Source organism: Colossoma macropomum, unplaced genomic scaffold, assembly GCF_904425465.1.
Source record: "Colossoma macropomum unplaced genomic scaffold, Colossoma_macropomum, whole genome shotgun sequence".
NCBI classification, from domain to species: Eukaryota; Metazoa; Chordata; class Actinopteri; order Characiformes; family Serrasalmidae; genus Colossoma; species Colossoma macropomum.
The window spans coordinates 12987038-13008184 of record NW_023494793.1 but is presented as its reverse complement, the minus strand read 5'-3'; the positions used below and the strand labels follow the sequence as shown (position 1 = coordinate 13008184).

Genomic DNA, 21147 nt, shown 5'->3' with positions numbered 1-21147 from the left:
CCCTTCATCTGCTGGCCAAACTGTCAACAGTGGACAGTGAGACAGGCGATTATCTGCTGTGTGTGTTTGCAGAGCGCGTGAGCAGTTACAGACATGCAGTGACATTTTGAAAAACAGCACTTTTTTCTTGCCAAAGATAAGATTGTGCTCGCCATGTGAGAGTCGTTCGGCTGTAAACAGGATATTGTCACTCATTGCCTGATTGTTTAAAGGATTTCATTAGCGCTTCTAGCGTGTTCTATTTTAGCTTGTACCTGCATAAATGCAAACATGCTTGTTTGATGTTTAATTAGGTTATTAGTTGTAGCTTATCTGAGACACGTTATTAGGCCAAACGGGTCTGCAGCTACACCAGGAAGGGGTAGTGGGTGAAATGGTCTTGCAGTGATATAACTCTGTCTCATGATTATATATCTCATGGTGTATGTATGAAAGCTAATGCTGTGAACAGCTGATTACGTTCCATAGGTATTATATTAAATAGTATGCATAAAGTACATATCGGCACCCTTTAAAAAGTGAACAAAACAAAATCTCCATTTTTTTCCTTCTACATAATTTGAACACAGCAGCTGTCCTTTACACACACATTATCTAAGCCGCTTATCCTCCCGGGTTGTGGAGGGTGCTGGAGCCAATCCTAGCGGTCATTGGGCGCCAGGGCAGACACACAGAAATAGACATTCATGCAAACTCACAGCTAGGGGGAATTTAGTATCTCCAAGTTTACCTAACTGCATGTCTTTTGACCGCTGGAGGAAACTGGAGCACCCGGAGAAAACCCATGCCTACACGGGGAGAACATGGAAGCTCCCCGGCCGGGGAATTGAACCCAGGCCTGTCTTGCTGTGAGGAGACAGTGCTATTTATGCTGCCACCATGCATGCCCTTCACATCGTATGCTAATTTTTGATGACTGGACCATTAGAAATGCTCCAAAATAGCCTTGAATAAAATGTCTTTACCTAAACTTACATTGAAAGTAGAAAAAGTTTTGTTTTTTCTTGTAAACTTACCATTTTGGAGATGTTTTTTTGGACAGCAGTTATACACTGTGGAGATACTGCTGAAAAGATTACTGTTGTTCACTCACTACTGAATGCCTGTCACTTCATTAAATTGTAAAATCTCCAGAAATCTTTGTTTAACTTCTAACTGCAGACCCTTGACCAACTCGGTTAGACTGTGGGTTTGTGAAAAGGCCTGATATGTTATGTAGGCTAATCAGGATTCCGGAGATTTGACAGATAAGCCTTATTGCACTCATGAAAACTGTGGCCTAACTGTAAACTTCAGCATGATTTATGGAGCATTCAAGATATATATCAGTACTGTGCACTAAGTACACTACTTAAGCAAGCAAAGACGACACCTCTTCATTTCTTTGACACTGAACTATAAAAATGGGATACTGAACTTCATACAGATTTAATATAATAAACTTCCCACATCATTTAGTGAATTTATACATTGTTGGATCAGCTGACAAACTGACTGTTTTCCAGAGAAACGGTGAAACGCCTTTGTGACTAGGCAATGCAGTTGAGGTAAAAACAGACAATTAGTATTTGTCTGTTATTCTTAGACTTTAGAGAAGGGGTTGGCAACACGTGGCTCTTTTACTGTCCTGTTGTGGCTCCACAGCAGAATTAGATTTTCAGGTAAAAATAAAATAATCCTCCTTCACAGTAAAATAAAGCTCTGCTGATCGTTCTAACAGTTTTAACAATAAATGGTCTTAAATTTTGGATAATTTGCTAATTCACCAGCCTTTACCCTTGAAGATTTGTGCGCAGACTGCTGGTCATCATAGCAATGACAACAATCTGGCCTAGCTATCCAGTAGCTAACGAAAAAGCAAAGAGAGAGATTTAAGATGAACATCGATAATTTGGATACGAATGGCCTTACTGGCATTTGTAATCACTCCAGCTGGGGTCCTGATACGTTTAATTTGCGATGAGAAACTGTCAAACACTAAAAAGTCGCGAAGGTGAGGAAATTTTCCTGTTCTACCTTAAAAGGTGTCACCATTTAAGGTGTTGGAAAAATTCGAAAAAGAAGCTGGCGAATGAGAAGCGACTTCAGCCTCGTAAAAAGTCGAATGTTGATAGACATTTTACAGGAAGCTGTTCTACTTCTATGGAAATGGAGATGCAGGAAAAGCGGCTACAGCTAAGCTAAAGCTTAAAGCAGAGCAAAGTAGGTCTGCGTTTTCATTTATAATATATTTTATCCAATACTAACACATCAGCACATACTGAGACATATTTACAGCCAAGATAGTACAATGGACATAAAATGTTGTGGCGCCCAAGGTGGTTTGATTTTTACTGAAAAGACAAAATAGCTCTTAACCTTTGGGCTGTCGACCCCTGCTTTAGATTGTTTTTGATGTAAATTTCAAGGCACATGTGGCCTACTTACCCTGCTGAAAAGGTTTTTGCTGGTTCCTGGTGGCGTCCATGATTCTAACGGTTTAACAGGTGTCCTAGGACTGATTCCACATGCATTTTTATTGGTTTCCTAATGGGATCTAAAGGTGTCCTACAGACAACTTGTGGTCTCTGATGGTAACCATTGAGCCATTAGTAGCCATTCCCATTAAAAAGCAAAACCATCAGGTTTTAATCCTAATGCTACTAACAGTATTTTTTTAGCAGGGTTGTTTCTCAGTGAAAGTCAAGGGTGAAACACAGTATGATGCTCTACTGCCATCTAGTGGGCAGGAAAATAAGGCTATTTCGGTTCTAATACTGCTGCTTTTAAAAGTCTCCTTGTGCACTGTTTATGTGGTCTTAAAAAGAGGAAATCTTTGTGATTTCTGTACTGTCAAGTGTTTGAAAATCTTTGCCTTTGTCTTATCTGTCCAATCTAACTCTGTGTGTATCTATTCATCGACTTTGCACTATTGTATTGAAACAGTGAGTGTTTCAAAAGTTAGACAATGAAATTACTCAATGTTAGACATATCACTGTATACCTGGGTAATGCCTGTATATGTCCCTATCCTGCATGGATCTAGACTGTATGTAGTGCCTATTATGAACTTTAAGTATGTAATATGCTGTAGAGATATTGCTGGAATATCTCTATGCAGTACCTAGTATGTGTTTAAGTGTATAATATGCATCTATATGTAGTACAGAATATGAGTAAGTATGTAGTACACTTATTCATATGTAGTATGAATTTTTAGTATGCACTTTTATTTATGTGTATTATGTAGTATGTATTTTAAGTGTAAAAATGTTATGTAGTATGTGGTTACATATTTTAAGTATGTACTATGTATTATTACTAAGTAGTATGCATTTTATTTTCTAGTAGACTTCTAAAAGCATATAGATAAGTATATAGTATGCATTTATGTAGTAAATGTAAGCAGTAATTAGTAATAAAAGTATGTATTATGCACATGTAGGTTCGTATTCGTATTTTGCTAAATGTTTAGTGTGTATCTGTATGTAGAATGCATTTTAAGTATGTAGTGTGCATATTATATGTAGTATGTACTATGCATTTTAGATATGTGGTATGCATCTATGTGTCGTACCTAGGACACATTTAAATATGTAGTAAGCATTACATAGTACACAGTATACATTTTAAGCATGTATTATGCATCCATGTAGTATACAGTATGTGTTTAAATGTAGTATGTAGGCATTTGTAAGTGCATTTAAATGCAGTACATAATAAGCATGTAATGTATGTAGTATGTATTTTGAGTATGTAGTAAAGCTATATAGGAATTGGTAGTAAATGTATGTATGTTCATATTCTGCACATTTATTTGCTACACATTCAATTTCATTAAAACAATTTAATGTAAGGATCAAAAGGGAATCTGAGGTATCAGTGCATCAGTATTAATCCGCCCATCCCAAAGAGAAATGACTAATAGTGTTTGGCTAGCAGTGCGAACTAACATCTCTAACTCCTCTAACTTCCCTAACTTTGTTTTAAGGGGATTTAGTCACTACTAAGGAAAATTTGCGATTGCTGCTTTTCAAAAAATCCATTGCTTTTTCAAATATTCATCTTAATTCAATCCTTGAGACATAAACAAAGTCAGTTCAGAGCAGTATGATGTGAAATGGTTCATTGTAGAGAAACTTTGGATTTCCTTACAGTGGTAGTGATCGGAACCAGGGGTTGTGAGGTCTACAACGCAAATACGACCATACTATCCAAAACGACCAGTGAACGTGCCTTTTGAGTTTTTATATGTAATATTGATAACAGTAAAATAATGTTAAATCAGCCTTAAGTTTTCTTTAGAGACTATTTTTCCATACAGCACTCTTTCATACAACACTTTAGGCCAAAACCTTCTCAAAACTATCGTAAAACTACGTCTCAGGCATCATATTCATAACCATTTCATGCGATACCTTTCTGTGAAGGAAACAGGCATTAAATGCTTCAGATGGTAAATGCTTCATGGGGTGAACAATTCTGAGTTGCCCTAGAATGGTACATTTTAAATCAACACACTTAAAAATTATGGTTCTTCAAGGCTTCTTTCGTAAAGAAAATGGTTCTGTATAGAACCATAACACTTAAAGAACACTTTGCATGATTAAAGGGTTCTTTGCATTGTGAAAAGTTTCTTCAGATTGATGGAGAATGTGCTGTGGATGAAAAGGGTTCCTTATAGTACCAAAAAGTGTTCTTCTATTGTTAAAGTGTCAAGCTTGTTGCAATTGAAGAACACTTTTTGTTGCTATAAAGAACTCTTTTCAAAAAGGTTCTATATAGAACCATTTACAGCACAATTTCCATCAATCTGAAGAACCATGTCATGATGCAAAGAACTCTTGATCATGCAAAGGGTTCTTTGAGTGCTCATGGTCTATTTAGAACCATTTTCTTTACTAAAGAACCCTTGAGGAACCATTATCATGCTTCTGTAATGCTAGAATATCAATATATCAATAGTTTTTAGAGCCTTAAAGTGCAGGGAGCTATTACTGAATACGCATTGAGAAGTTTTGGTCAGTCATTTACCCTGCTGAACAAAGATCATTAGAATTCAGATTAAACCTGATGTTTTTGCTTTCTAATGGGAATTGGCTTAATGCTTACCATTGGAGATCACTAGTTTCCTGTAGCACACCTTTAGATCCCATTAGGAAGCCATCAGATGCACCTAGAATCAGTCCCAGAACACCTGTTAAACCATTAGAGTCCTTTACACTGTGATATCAACTCATCAGGAGAACACAAAATACCATTAGTGACTTCTGGACACCAACAGAAACCTTTAATGGTTTCTATGATTTTCAGCTGAGTTCCTATTCAGCCATCAGTTTAAATCACAATATTTATGCCTACATTTGAGTAGATATCACTAAAACTACATCTCCCAGCAGTTCATACTCTATACTGTATCATACCAATAAGCAATCAGGGTTGTTAAACCTTATAGACAAGACAATTGATCGTAGGTGCCAATAACTGTGGATCAATAACTTCAAGTTCTCTGTTTTTGTCAACAGACCCATTGATTGACCTGTTCAAAGAACATGTTTTGAAAGCCTTTGAGTCTTTAAATAGGATAGAAGTCTTCAATCAGTTTGGTTAAAACAAATCCATATAGACTCAGAAGATGTGGGTAGAGGTGCCTAAACCCAGACTCTGCTGAAAGTGGTTTTACTTCAGTGAAATAATGACTCAAGCTGAAGTGGAAGTAGCTACCAAAACAACTCAATAAGGAGTAAAAAGGTATAAAAATAAACAAATGAAGTAAAATAATAATGAGCTCAGTTTAGCCCTACGATGGACTGGCAACCTTTTCCAGGATGTGTCCTGCCTTCTGCCCAATGACAGCTGGGATAGGCTCCAGCAACCCCCGAGACCCAGAAGGATAAGCGGCCTAGATAGTGTGTGTGTGTGTGTGTGTGTGTGTGAGTGAGCTCTGTTTATAGTAAAACTTCTTGGTACATCTATTATGTTTCTATTAGCATAGGACAAGAAGTTTGTTAGGCTCTATTCTCTTTTTTGTCATAAAATAAATGCTAAGGCTTAGAGGTGAGAGTTGCAAAATGAAGAAAAAGTGAAATTGAACCTAAAAAAGGATCTGGAAAATGTGAAGGACTGAAACAGAAATGAGCAAAGGACATTTCTTTCTTCACAACCATACTCAAGTATGAGTAAACCTGTCTAAATCATGTGGATGACTGTGTAAATGGAGTCACTACCCATCTCTGCCATTCAGTAACATTTCACTACACTAACAAACTTCGCTGCAACTACGCTGTGATGTTTCTGCTTTACTCTCAGGCCGTTTTCGTCCGCCAAATGTTTCTAATTTGTGATTCATGTGAGTCATTCAAGCCCAACTCGCTGGTCCTGAAAGCCCACACTGAGGTAATCATTTCCCTTTGCAAATTCCTCCCGAGTGAAGCTACACCACAATTGTGTCTGATTGGCCGGCCCCGCGGTCCAGATTGTGGAATGCTGCGTCGTGATTGGTCTGCTGCCTGGGCTGGTAACAATACGCTCGCTCTGATTGGACGGCGGCCGTGTAATCTCACCGCACTGAAGCTGGTTTAGGTTGTTTCTGACTGGGGGATGAGTTGGAGGTAGAAACCTCACAGATTATCGTTATAATTTTCAATAAACGCAATACTGTACATAATAACAGCTTAAACAAAGAATGCGAAGGGTTACGCTTTTTGTCAACGGCTCCTCCAAAAATGGCAAGGTGAGTGTTTGTACGCCAAAGAGTTCATTACAGTGACGAGGCTGAAGTTGGCTTCCTATTCGCCAGCTTCTTGTTCTAATTGTGCCGTTCCACCTTAAATAGTACAGCAGTTACATGGAACTGCTGCACCATTTAAGGTGGAGCGGGTCAACTGAACTGAGGCGAATATCAAGCTGACTTCAGCTTCGTATTACAGTGATAGTGTGGTAATGTAAACTAAGTTAGCATGTCGCCTGTGTCTGTTTATGCAGGGGTGGTGGGTAATATTAACCGTACTGTGTGTAATATTTGTATAAATGGTGTTTATTGTGACCAACATAGATGTGAACAGGGTATATTTGGTGTGTATCATGTCTAAGTTCTAGCTCTCGGACATTGGCCACGATAATAGCATCTACTGAAAAGGCCCGTAGTCGGTTAGCCAGCTAGGTTAGCTAGAAGGATTAACTTCGTGCGGAACTTCGACGATGACCCTGACTTACAGTACACTCTTTAAAAGATGGTTCTTCGAGGGTTCTTTAGTAGAGGGAGTGGTTCTGTGTAGAAGCATCAGTTCAACAGAGCACCACTTCATGCTTAAATGGTTCTTTGAATGGTGAAATGGTCCCTCAGATTGATGGAGAATGTGTTGTATGTGGTTCTATAACGTTAGAGAACATTTCTGAAAATGGTTCTATATAGCACCAAAAGGGTTCTTTTAGCTTGTAACAATAGAAGAGCCTTTTTTGGTGCTATATAGAACTATTTCCAAAATGCTTCTGTGCAGAACCATATACAACACATTCTCCATCAATTTAAAGAACCATTTTACCATGCAAAGAACCATTTAAGCATGAAGTGGTGCTTTGTAGAACTCATGGATCTAAATAGAACCATTTCCTTTACTAATAAACCCTTGAAGAACCATCTTTTTCAGTTGTAATGTTAGTTCTCTGTTATTTTAGCATTTGTTTTAAGTATATGGCACCAATGGTAGACACTTTCTTCAAGAGTGGTCAGGTAATGTTGGACATAGAACCATAAGAGGTTTAGAAAACCCCTGCACCTAAATCAATGAGGCTGAGTTTGGCTTCACTGCTGGAAAAAGACTATTAGACCCATTAGGATTAAAACCTGATGGTTTTGCTTTCTAATGGCTATTGGCTTTTAGTTACCTTTAAAGTTAGTTTCTTGCAGGATATCTTCAGATCCTATCAGGAAACCATTCAGTGCATGTGGCATCAGTCCCAGACGTCCTCTTAGACTATTATAATCTTTTATACTGTAATATCAACTTATCAGTAAAAACAAAATATCCTTATTGACTATTGGACACCACCAGGAACCAACAAACTCTGAATGGTTTCTTTTTTTTTCAGCCAAGTTCCTATTTAGCCACAGTTTAAACAGTATTTATGCCTACATTTGACTAAATATCACAGCGGTTCATACTCTATACTCAGCAATAATGCAAGCAATAATGATCTGAATTTGGCAGCATGCAAAAACCAGAGACCCTTTCTCTGTGTCTTGGAGCAAATTGCCATGTAAATATTCACATGTAGTTACAACAAACAAATAAAAGACATGAATACACAAAATTTGAGTGGTTTTTGTGAATGTTGCAAAAATGCAATAGTGGGACTTTGAGGGATTTTTCAAAAAATAATCAGCATAATTCAAATGCTGAGACCTAAACAAAGTCATTCAGTGTGGTTTAATGTAAACTGTTTTATTGTAGATAACATTTACTGACTCTAATCTCTTTACAGTGGTGGTGATGGGAACCAGGGGTTACAATGTCTACCATACAAATATAGCCATTTTATTTACTATCCAAAACCACCAGTGAAGCTACACATACCATCTGAGTTTCATATGTAATGTTTTCTTTGGGTACTGTTTTGGGTACAGCTCCCTGTATGTGTTTTAATGTCTGTTCACAGTTCAGCACAATTCAGTTCACTTCGGTTCTACCCAGCATTAACTGCTCTAGTCTGTTTCACAGTCATCTCGACTCCTTCCTTCTCTCTTCCTTCTTGCAGGTTGTAGCAGTATATGGCACTTTGTCAGATCTCTTATCCGTCGCCAGCAATAAACTGGGAATCAGGGCTAGTAACTTATACAACGGCAAGGGAGGGCTCATCGATGATATAGCACTGATTAGGTAAGATTACATTTAGATTTAAGTTCCTGGTCATAAGCTAGTACACGCTTTTGTGATGAGGCATCCTCATCTGAAGACCTACTTTGGTCCAATGTAGCGGTAATGTCCTACTGTTTTGGAGACTGTTTGGATTTAGAACATTTCTTTCTAACATATGTTTTAATATTTAGGTCAGTATCCTTGTATTTCATCTTGTAACTTAGTGCTGAAGCCCCACAGCACAGATGTATGGCTTGGCGGTACTCATTGATTACTAGTGATTTTTATCTCTCTTTACAGAGATGATGATGTGCTGTATGTGTCAGAGGGAGAAGCATTTGTCGGTAAGTCATGATGAACTTTGCAGTGTTATTGTATACCTGGAAATGCACTGAATTTGTCCTCAAAGCACCTTTTATGGAACAGAGAACATGCATGTACGTGTTTGTGTTTCAGATCCTCAGAGTGAGGGGAAGGCAGCCGAGGACCGTTCAGGCTCCCACACTGATTGGCTGACTTTGAATATTGGTGGGCGGCTCTTCACGACCACACGGTACGTAGTATAGTATTTATTAACATCTAACTGTGGGATTCATGTCCAATCATATGCAAAAGTTTGGGCACCTTGGTCAAATGACATGATTTGTTGATGTTCCAAGTGAAAATAAGGTAATACATACACTGTTTATTTGCTGATTTTAAATATTGAGAAAAAAATCACAGAATTTGTCCAAAAGTTAGGCCATATTTATATTTTTTCTACTGTTAAACTCAACAAATAAATAGAAGCTGTTTGCTAAAATGTACAGCAAAATATCACCTTTAAAGGTGAAGTGTGTTTGCTTTAGTGGCATCTAACAATGAAGTTGGAGATTGCAGCCAACTGAATAGCCCTCCCTCACCCCTCCCTTTCCAAGCGTGTGGTAGAACCTAAGATGGCCATCATGTTTTTGCTTCTTTGACAATGAGGATTCAGTCTCCCTTATTTTTTCTTGTGCTAAATAAGAAGTATGGTCCTCCAAATGCCAACACAAAATGGTTAGCCAGCACTGGCAGCACCAACTGACTCTTCTTCTTTCTGCGTCTTCCAACTAGTGCTGTAGCGTCCCCAAACTCAATATGCCGCTTCAACGTGAAAACGCTAAAGGCACTCTCTAAAGCCAATTTTTGGTTTGTCTGTTCTGGGCTACTGTAGAAACACGGCAGTGCAACATGCCGGGGCAATATGCTGGAATAGGACCTGCTCCCTGTCTAGAAGGGCTCATTCTAAGCTAACCAAAACACAACGATTCATAGATACAGGTGATAGTACAATAATCGAAACATGGTTTTGTATACTGTATTACATTTCTGCCAATAGATCCTCCAAATCTTACACACTGCACCTTTAAGGTTTTTTTTTTTCTTCCACTTATTTTCTTGTTTTTGATAAATAGCCATCTTGTGTCTCAGATATGATAGAAGTGCTTTTCCAGTTCTTTTTCTGGCAATATCTAGTTCATTTTTTTAGTCCTGTGACTTAAACAAATCAATTCTGGTTGTATAAATGTTCTAGTTGTTAAACTGTATGGCTCAGATGATCCATTGTTTTTCTCCCATTAGGAGTACTCTTGTGAGTAAGGAGCCTGATAGCATGCTGGCCCACATGTTTAGAGAGAAGGGTAAGGTTCTTCATAAAGCAAACATGCACACTACATTTGCATGTTTTTCTTTGTCGCTCTCTTGTATACAATACAAAAGTATTAAACACATTTGATAAGAGTGTGTGAAAATATCAGTGTTCGTTCCCATACACACTCTTATCACTCCTCTGTCCTGTTTTATTCCTTATTCGTCGTGTTATAGATGTGTGGGGCAACAAGCAAGATGAGCGAGGAGCCTACCTCATCGACCGCAGTCCAGAGTACTTTGAGCCTATTCTGAACTACCTTCGACATGGGCAACTTATCGTTAATGAAGGAATCAACTTACTGGGTAAGTGTGTCATTTTACGTTGATTGTAGTGTTAATGGACAAGAATTTTGAAGAATCAGTTCAGATGAGTGGTGGAGCTTATGTCCTGCCACCATGACTCTCACTGAATGTAATCAGGTCTTCTGCAGCCTGTCCTACCAAGCTCATTCAGCTTCAGCAGAATTCCTGACTAAGGTTCAACTTCACAAAACCTAATAAATGCAGCCATGACAACATGTTTCTCTGTTAACCTAGGCTTAAAATACTTCACTCTGTGATTATTTCATGTGCACTTGCACATTAAAGTGTGACATTCACGTCAAACAGCCAGTCGCATGATGCAGATGGAAGAGTGGAGTGGCCTGTTTTTCGGAAAAAGAAAAAGAAATTATAGTACATACACTATATGGACAAAAGTATTGGGACACGCACACATTACACCCAAAGGAACTGTGATGACGTTGCATCTGTGAGTTTGTGTGGTCTGCCGCTTCGTGGCTGAGCTGTTGTTGCTCCTAGATGTTTCTATTTCACAGTAATAGCACTTACAGTTGAACTGGGCAGATCTAGCAGGACAGAAATTTCACACTGACTTGAGGTGGCTTCCTGTGACAGTGCCATGTTTAAAATCACTGAGCTCATCAGTACGACTTGTTCTACTGCCAGTGTTTGTAATTGAGATTGCAAGGCTATGTGCTCAATTTTATCCACCCAATGGGTGTGGCTGAAACACCTGAACTCAGTAATTATGAGGTGTGTCCCAATACTTTTGTCTATATAGTGTATGTCAAAAGTAATGTTCTTATAGGAAACTATAACACTGTTGCCACTGCTGCTGTGTTAGTGCTAACTGGAGTAATAATTTACTTTTACATTATTAATATTGATATGTTACGATTTGTTTCGTGTCATAATTTTCATGTGATTTACGTCTGAAAGTGGCCTGAAATGGACCTTAAGGGTCCACAGAAGGCTGCCGCAACATTGACAGAGGCCTGACGCTGACTTGTCCAAGAGCTGTTTACTGTCTGTAATCACGAACGTGCCTTAGAAGAGGTTTGGCATGCTGCACAAGTTGGTGATGTAGACGTGTAAAAAGTGGTCCTCTGCCGTGAGGATTAGACCGAACTAAATGTAAGGTTAGCTGGCTAAGCAAGAAATCCGGCTTGCAGGCTTGATCAGTTGGTTTTGTTGTGCTGGATGTCTCCTACGAGGCCACACATCAAAAATAAAATAATACCAAGTCTATTTGAAGAAAATGGAAGTCATTACTTTTGATTTGTATCTGATATTTCTAATCAAGTCTGTCAATTTCTAAACAAATGATGTTGCCTAGAATAGATTACTGTGAATCAACAAGCCAGATTGAAAATATCAACCTACTCTTTTGACCCCTTAACATTACACACTTCTATAACCTAAGAATAGCTCCATTAAACTACATTGTAGTTCCTGTAGTTACTGAATAATAAGCCTTTGTATGAAATAAACCTGATGTTAAGAGATTAATTGATTATATCATGCATGATTACAAAAGGTGTGGTTATGTAGGTCATATAATGGTGTAATAGCATGTTTAGGGTTCTGTGGGAGGCAAAAGTGACTTTATGTTCTAGTTTGGTTAATTATTTGTTTCTGTTTTTTCCAGGGGTCCTAGAAGAAGCGCGGTTCTTTGGAATTGAGCGACTTGCTGAACAGCTGGAAGTTGCCATTAAGGTAAGTAGTTTTAATATTGATGATGAACACCCCAGAGCATTCCTGTCTGTAGGTGTGTGATTTGTGTGATTTGCATTTACTTCTGCAGAACTCCCATCCTCCTGAGGATCACTCTCCCATCTCCCGAAAAGAGTTTGTGCGTTTTCTTCTCGCCACGCCCACCAAATCAGAGCTGCGCTGTCAGGTACAGGAAGTTACACAAGATCAAATGTAACAGTTTCATGGGGAATTGTGACCTCTGAACAGAATTGTTTTTTGTTGAAGACGACTTATTTATACTCCTTATTTACTGGTATCCTCACGCACACAGGGTCTGAATTTCAGTGGGGCGGACCTTTCTCGACTGGACCTGCGCTATATCAATTTCAAGATGGCTAACCTGAGCCGCTGCAATCTCAGCCAAGCAAACCTGTGCTGCTCGAACCTGGAGAGGGCCGACCTCTCTGGGGCAAACCTGGATGTATGTATCTTTCTTTACCTCAGCCTGAGCTACGTAGAAACTAGACCTCAAAAGCATCCAGCTTCTCTGGCTCTCTGGCTAAATGTTGTTTCATGTCCAGATTTCTTATTTGTCTCATATGTGCAGCCTGTACACGCGTGCTAACATCTATGAAGGCCAAACACTGCTGAATTTGGGTAAATGTTACAAGTTATATACACTATCAGTAGTAGATGGAAAGAGGCCCCTGAGACTGCAGTGTTGTGTAAGGTAGCTGAAGAAGGAAAGTGATACCAGAGGTGTGAGAGGAAACAGAAGCACATCAAGCGGACTTGTGTCTATAATAGGCTAATGGCTGTCGTTACCCCAAGAGATTACTTTCATATATCTTGATAATGTTCACTCCCTCTATAACAAATTGGATGAACTGTAACTCAGACTGCAGCTGACTACACTGCAGGAGATGAGGGTGACTGTTAAAATATCCAACACTCATCCATTCAGCTATATGGGATAACCGTAGCATGTTGTACACTGTATGTTGCATTATCTGCGCTTACTTGTAGCATATCGGCAAAAAGATTATGACAAAACTAAAATTTGAAGACGAATTTGAACCGGTATACTAGATCAACATTATGCAGGTGTAGCAGCAGGCATATTACCCACTGCTACGCTTGACCGTCCCTCACCATCAGGACGTTTAGGGTCTGTTTCCTCTGTTTTAATCTCTGTGGTTTTGTTTCAGGGTGCTAACTTGCAGGGTGTTAAGATGCTGTGCTCCAATGCTGAAGGTGCCTCACTGAAGGGCTGTAACTTCGAGGACCCATCTGGACTTAAAGCCAACCTGGAGGGTACAGATGTTTTTGTATTCTAGGGGAGTTTTACCAGTGGGTAAACAAAAATGTTTCTATACTTTCTCAGTGCTTCTGGAGCTGTGAGTCTTGGAATGTTTGCATAACGGAGGTGTTTTAAGCCAAACTGAGCTGTAAATCTTTTTCCGGTTCACCTCATTATGGGATAAATAACAAGCCCAATAATGCTCTTGATCAGTCCTGTAGAATTTGCATAAGATTGTGTTGGTAAAAGAGTGGTGTACTTGTTCTTTACATAGGCAGCGTATTCTAGTTTGACAGGACTGTCAATCACTGGTTGCCTACATGTGTAATGCTTGGGAACTAACAGAAAAAATGCTGTTTGAACATTAAAGGCTCTTTTCCTAAAGCATTGTAATGTCTAAACTGCTATGTGTGCGGCAGGTGCCAATCTGAAGGGGGTGGATATGGAGGGCAGTCAAATGACTGGTATAAACCTGCGCGTAGCTACATTGAAGAATGCCAAGCTGAAGAACTGCAACCTGCGAGGGGCCACATTAGCAGGGACTGATCTAGAGGTGAGAAAGCCACTGTTTTAAGCTATGGGGTTATTGTACAAAGTTGTGTATAAGGGTAGTCGATAAACAGAGAAATAGAACAAAATATAACATTATGGTACTTGAATACGTTTCTATCATGTACAATGTGTATCACAATGTTTATTTTTTTAAGTTTGTGAACAAATTAAAACAGTGCACCTGCAAAACAGCAGCAACAATGATCTACTTGTTACTACAAATACAAAACAATGTTATTGTTCAACCTTAGCAAAAAAAAAAGTATTAACGAAGGATCAGGGTGAAGCAACAAACAGTTGGTAACAGTGGCAGCAGGTTGACATTTAATAAGCTATTTGTTGCTATGCGGTGTATGTAGTTAGTATAACATTATTGTTTACAGGCTCACGTAGTTGTTCAGTGTTCTGGAAGTGCTGATGGTACTGTATGTCTTTACCGTATTGTCTGTATTTTCTTAAAGGGCCCCTACAGTCATATGCAAAACTGCTTGAACTGGCTGGCGTTGTTAATTTTCTAAGTAAAAGTTAACACATCCTGTGCAGCGAACATGGTATGGTATTTAAGTGCACAATTTCTGTTTATTTGCTGAGTTTAACATATTGGGGGAAAAAAATGTTTTATTTTTTTTTTCTCCCAATATGTTTAATTCAACAAATAAACAGTAATTATGCATTAAAATGTGCATTGTGTTCTCTGTAAAGGATATGTTACTTATTTTCACCAAATCAGCAAAACATGTAATTTTGACCAGGGTGTGCAAACTTTTGTCTACAACTGTATGTTCCCCTTGTTCCACTTTTTCTTCTGTCTCACTCCTAACATTTGTGTGGGTTCATGTACCATGAACATTTTCAGCCTTGTCCATATATGTAAATGCATTGGTTTGGTGACGTCACAGAAACAGTGAAGTCAAAATGGGCTTATTTTGAAGCTTAGTTATACAATTATACGTTTCAAATACATTCAGAATACATTTCAAAATGTTTATATACTACATAAAAGTCTTAAAACAAGTGAGGAAAGCTGGGCCCTTTAAGACCATATCACAGCATGTTGGCCAAAATATGTTTATGATGTTTGTGTCTTTCTCTTGTCAGAACTGTGACCTTTCGGGCTGTGACCTACAAGAAGCGAATCTGCGTGGCTCAAACGTGAAGGGAGCTATCTTTGAAGAGATGCTGACTCCACTGCACATGTCACAGAGTGTGAGATAACCACACCACATTACTCCGCGCTCTCACTTCCTTAGTAGCCAGCCTATTGCTGTACAATATGTCGTGTGATGCGCCCCTTTGGAACCAATATATGCAATATTGGCACCCCCCTCCCCTCAAAAAGAAACCTCCCCCCAAGCTTTACTCTCTTGCACTAGTGCACACCCAGGGTCTTTATTGGCGAAAGCCTCGTGTAGGATTCCAAATATGTAACTCTCCATCTTGACCATTTGTTATACCAAATGTATTTGTATTTGTATGTGTTTGTGTGTGTATTTATATTTATGTTGGATTTAATCCACAGGAGGTGGTTTCCCAGACACTAATTAAGCCCAGTCTTGAACTAAACTATGGTGTCATTTCTTATTCTCTAATCAAAATCCCTTTTAGTCTCCACCTCGGCTTAAACTGTATCTAGGAAACCGACTGTAAGTGTTAGAAGTTTGATTTTTAGTGAATGTATACCTTTTTTCCATGTGTTGTGGAAGTACGTAAATTTAGTAATATTGAAACAACCAAATATCTATTGCATTTTAGTTGTAGAAAGTGCATATATGTGATATGCAGGTTTCTCTATAGCTGCGTTCAGACTGCAGGAAAAAGTGGTCCAGATCCAAATCTGATTTTGCTGTTTACAATTTAAAAGGGAATTCCACCCATTTTTGAAAATTTCTGCATAATTTAGTGCAGAGATGTTAATACATTCATTCAGAGGGGTTTGACATTTGTCTGATTCTCACTCCTGAACTGACCTGCATGTGCAATAGAACACTGATCCACCCAACATGCTCATCCAAACACCGCTGTCCGAACTTTGTTTAAGATTAAAAGATTCCTTTTATGTGACACTGAACTTCAGCATGTGCAAACCAATACTTTACACTTGGAGGGCAAACAGAATACATTTGAACAAAGTTTACAGAAAAGAGTAAACGTTGTTCATTTCCCTGCTAGTTTTAAAGAGGAATTCCACCCATTTTTCAAAATTTCTGCATACTCAGTGGCAGAGATGTAAATAAATTCATTCAGAGTGGTTTGATGTGAAATTCTCAATTGTAGAGAAACTTGCAGACTGGATTTCTTTGCAGTGGTGGTGATAGGAACCAGAGGTTGCAATGTTTACAACACAAATACAGCGATTTTATTTACTGTCTAAAATCTCCACTGAACCTACACCCACAGTTTTTTTAAGTGTAGTGTTGATGATGGTAAAATAGTGGTACAACTGTAATTCTGTGGGGATTAATTTGCCCTATAACTCCCTGCATATACCCCTCCACCATGAATGGATTGTTAATGGATATGTTAATGTTAAAACAATGTATCAGGCATCAATGTATTTATAACTATTTAATGTAATAACTTTCTGTGAGTAAGTTTTTAAAGGCATTAAACTCTTCAGACAGTTCCCATCACCACGACTATGAACAATTCTGACTTGATAAGTTTCTCTAGAACAGATCATTTCACACCAAAACATTCAGAATGACTTTACATCTTAACTGTTTAATTCTGCAGAAATTTAGCAAAATTGGTGAAATTCCTCTTTAATTGTGGAAGCCAACCAAACAGAGATATGAAGCTCAATTCTTTCATGTATATATATTTTGGAGACTTGATCTGTGTGAGCCTCCTTTGACTCTTTTCTAAATGTCCTTGAAGTAAAGCTGAATAGCTGTTAGTTTGTTTTCTTGTTAGAATGTGCTAAGTTTATTTGTTTGTGCTGCCCTCGCTTGTCTCGCTCCTCCAAATTGAAATAAGATATGAAGCATAACCACAGTAATGCATTTTAATGAAGTTTTCATAAAGGGTCTGTTCCCATGCACGCAAAATTGTGATGAAAATTCAGTTGGATTTACGTTAAAGTTGCATTAGTTCCAGTCCAGTTCCAGTTCAGTCACATTGAGGTCACGTTGCTGCATGTGGGATTTCAGTTCCACATATAAAAGTTTGCTTAAATCTGAACTGAAACTGCCAGATTCAGCAGCCCTTATTTATCAAAGTTGTGTGTGGTCAAATCATAAAATGACCGCCCACCAATTACACTCACAGATTTGTTATTCATCATCTTTGGCGTATCTGTATGATTAAGCTCAAGTCTAGTAGGTGTATTATCTGTGATGCCAGTAATAAGCATGAAAAAGAAAAAAACAATAATACTTATAATTTGTGCAGCATAACGTGGATGTACTTAATTTACATGCACATTGATATAAACAAAAAAAAAACAATATAAAACACAGCTAGTGCAGAAGCATCTCATACACTGCAATAATACAGCATTTAAAATGTTATTTCAGTTAAGTAATCTACACTACACAGTCATATCATTCTACCATCTTAAGACAAACTAAGACGATTTGTTTATTTCACATTTTATTCTTTCTAGTCATCATAGTTTTAAGACCATAAAGTTTGGTCAGTAGCCCAAACTCCGCCAAAGAGCACCGCCTTCGGTGAGCCACTAAATGCTGTTGTTTTATTGCATAAATTAGAGCGTGCTTTGTGTAAATGAGACTTTGGTAGGCTGGCGCTTGCTTTCACGCACTGAAGCTGGTTCATCATTTGCACTCAGAGTAGAGTAGTTCGTACATCATCAGAGGTGGCCAAATCTGCTCTCTTTTTTTCTCATGGACTTGAATAAGCGTCAGTGGGTTTTTTGCTGTTGATACTGCCACACAAAAGACAAATCTGTGTCACATATGAAGAAAAAGATTGGACGTGGGCCACTTTTACCTGCAGTGGGAATGTAACGTATAAGTCTCTGGCTTTAAAAAGCTCTCTTGCGTAGTTTGAACAGTAGCCTTGCTGTACCAGTACATATAGATCGGAGCATTGAGTTTGTGGTTTGCCAGTGACTGGCAGTTAATGCATTAGCATTTCAGAGTTCTGGAATATTTTAGGAGTTTAAGACTCTGAAACTGGTGAAATGTTGAAGTTAGGCAGAGCAGCCTTTTCTGAGGCTTTTCTGCAGTTAGGCAGAGTGATTTGCTTGATTTTCAAGGGCACGTCAGGTTCAATTTGAAGCCATATTATATCGTGCATATGAAAGAAAAGGGTGATGGATTCCATAACCTCATATTTCTATTTCAATTTCTAGGTTAGGCATACAATTAAATATGCAATATAAATGTATTAGTGCCCTCTGTTTTTGACGTTTCTGTTGTGCAAATGCAAATGACAGCAGTTTGTATCACTTTTATTTGCTGGTTTGTTCCAAATCTACCTCCCACTTAGGATACTGACCGTGGGGTTTTGTTTGTTTGGTTGGGTTTTTTTGGCCATTGTCAGTGCTGTTCTCTTGGATTCTCATGCGAAGGCTTGTGTTGACTGTGAATGAATAGAAGCTAGGATGTTGAATGAAAGATAAATTACCAAATTGCTGTTGTATTTTTGAGTTATGCATACCCAGTGGCTGTCAGCTCGAGGTATAATGATACTAACCTATAAATTAATATGCAGAACAGTTCACCAGTAGCAAGAACACGCCTTTTTGAATGATCATTTGTGCCATTGTGTGGCTGTTTCTCGCCAGATGTTTCATAATCCCTTTTTTTTTTTGCCATTATTAGTAGTGTAACTACTAATAAAAATTGTCTTTGTTCACACAACACCAAAAAGCTTTGAATGGGGTGCTTATCTGTCAGATATAGTGCTTCCCTCAGCGTAATCACATAGAACGGTTCTTTGCTGATTTGACAGGCCTGAAATCATTGTCACTGACAGCATTAGCATCAAGTCTTGGTCACCCATATGACCACTTAGCACTTATGTATATTGTTCATACATTGTCTGTAAGCCTATTACAATAATAAGTTTGTGTAGTGTTTGCTCCTTACATACTGCCCTGCAGTTCATGTATTGCTTTCAGTGTTAATATTAGTCCCGTGTGGCCAGACCTGATCTTGAAATGAGAATGCATGTCTGGAGACACTTGTTAAACTTTTGCACACAAATTACCTGCAGACAAGGGTACGCTCCCTCTAAACCCACCCAGATTTCTCTTGTCTGTGGTCTATAACACAAGCAAAACAAGTTAGCTAGCTAAACTGTTTTTCCTTTGCAGGGGTTCATCTTCATTTTTACTGTGTGTAATGTGTTCTTCACACATGCTTATTTGGAGTTCATTTTAATTTAAACCATTAGCCTTCTGTGTTTGCACACTGTGGAATTAGACCTCTGTATTTAACCCATCCGTGCAGTGAAACACCCACATGCATGCACACTAGGGAACACACAAACACTAGGGGGCAGTGAGCACACTTGCCCGGAGCGGTGGGCAGCCCTATCCACGGCGCCCGGGGAGCAACTGGGGCTTAGGTACCTCGCTCAAGGGCACTTTAGTCATGGACTGTCAGCCGAGAGGATCGAACCAGCAACCTTCTGGTCACAGGGCTGGTTCCCTAACCTCCAGTCCCCGACTGCCCCTAATTTGGGGGACCTGTATGTTCTGCTAACTTATGTTACATCCACGTTACATCCATCCACAAAATTAGCAAATCTCTTCTTTGTTTGAGTTTGTTTCCACCCTAATAAGTCTACATTCCCCAAGTTTGTAATAGTTGTCCCCAAATGTTCTCGTTACGAGATCATGTCTGGCCCCTGTGCGAGTGTGAATATCAGCTGGATTATTGCTGTGTGGTTAAAACTCAGTCAGACCTGTTTTCTGGCAATAGCTTAAAGTTAATGGGATTCAATATGCTGTTATTTCTCTTATGTATGTAATCGTAGGTACTCCTGTTGAATGAAGGCAATCAAAGCAGACTTTTGCACTTTAAGTGTGAGTCTAAATTTACTGGACCCTTAACGAAAGGGCACAGGCTATTTATGTATGTATGTTATGTATGTTATGTATGTATGTATGTAATCAGGCTATATTTATGGCAGGTGGAAGAGAGGAGATGTCCTCTTCTTTCACCTCACTGTCTTGCACTCACTATTACGGAAGTGTATTTCCATAAACAGACTGTTATAATCAAACTTTTCTCGTGTCTTCATTTTTCCCCCTTTGTTTTTGTTTTTTTTTTTTAATTTTTGGTCTTTAATCTTGCTGTTTGAGTGAACAGTCCAACTCTGCATGAGTGACGCTCACAACGAATCATTTGAACTGCTCCATTAAAATGAATCAATTATTCTAATCTGATATTTTTCACATGATAAACGCCACAAGCGTTACAAAGAAAGTGGAACTTCAGTTGGGATTCTGCCTCTGACTGGTCAGAAAGTGTCATTGAATGGCCCAAGAGCTGTTTATGATCCCAAATTCCCAGCTAAAAGGGGAATAATTCAGTCTTTGAGATGTAAACAAAGACATTCCGAGTTATTTGATGTGAAATGGTTCATCGTCGAGAAACTGCCTCAGATTTCTTTAGTGGTGATGATTGAAACCAGGAGTCACAGCACAAGCTTTCAGAGGCATTAAACTCTTCAGACGTCTGGTTCCTATCATCACCACTGTGAACAATTCTGACTTGATACGTTTAATTATGCAGTAAAAGTAGACAAATCAGTGGAATTCCTTTTTAACCTGCCCAGAGCAGGTGAGACATGTTGCTGTGTCGATATAGTCCAGTAAAAATTATCCACCGTCAGGAG

General features: G+C 38.7%; 1 protein-coding gene across 1 annotated transcript; it reads left to right on the top strand.

Annotated features, from left to right (window-relative positions):
- The first annotated feature begins 6553 nt into the window (after positions 1-6553).
- On the top strand, positions 6554-16905 carry kctd9a (potassium channel tetramerization domain containing 9a). The gene is made up of 12 exons (XM_036578543.1): positions 6554-6712; positions 8737-8858; positions 9138-9181; positions 9294-9390; positions 10440-10498; positions 10683-10811; positions 12439-12506; positions 12595-12690; positions 12817-12966; positions 13694-13799; positions 14205-14338; positions 15436-16905. Exons 1-12 carry the CDS (start codon positions 6665-6667, stop codon positions 15550-15552), a joined length of 1170 nt encoding a protein of 389 aa, XP_036434436.1. The 5' UTR covers positions 6554-6664; the 3' UTR covers positions 15553-16905.
- Positions 16906-21147: the final 4242 nt, after the last annotated feature.

What these genes read in the sequence shown, in the direction of transcription:
- kctd9a (XM_036578543.1), top strand. Translation starts at nt 6,665, where the DNA reads ATGCGAAGGGTTACGCTTTTTGTCAACGGCTCCTCCAAAAATGGCAAG. An exon ending in CCACATGTTTAGAGAGAAGG is followed by an intron (nt 10,499 to 10,682) that starts GTAAGGTTCTTC and finishes GTCGTGTTATAG; the next exon opens with ATGTGTGGGGCAACAAGCAA. An exon ending in TGAAGGAATCAACTTACTGG is followed by an intron (nt 10,812 to 12,438) that starts GTAAGTGTGTCA and finishes TGTTTTTTCCAG; the next exon opens with GGGTCCTAGAAGAAGCGCGG.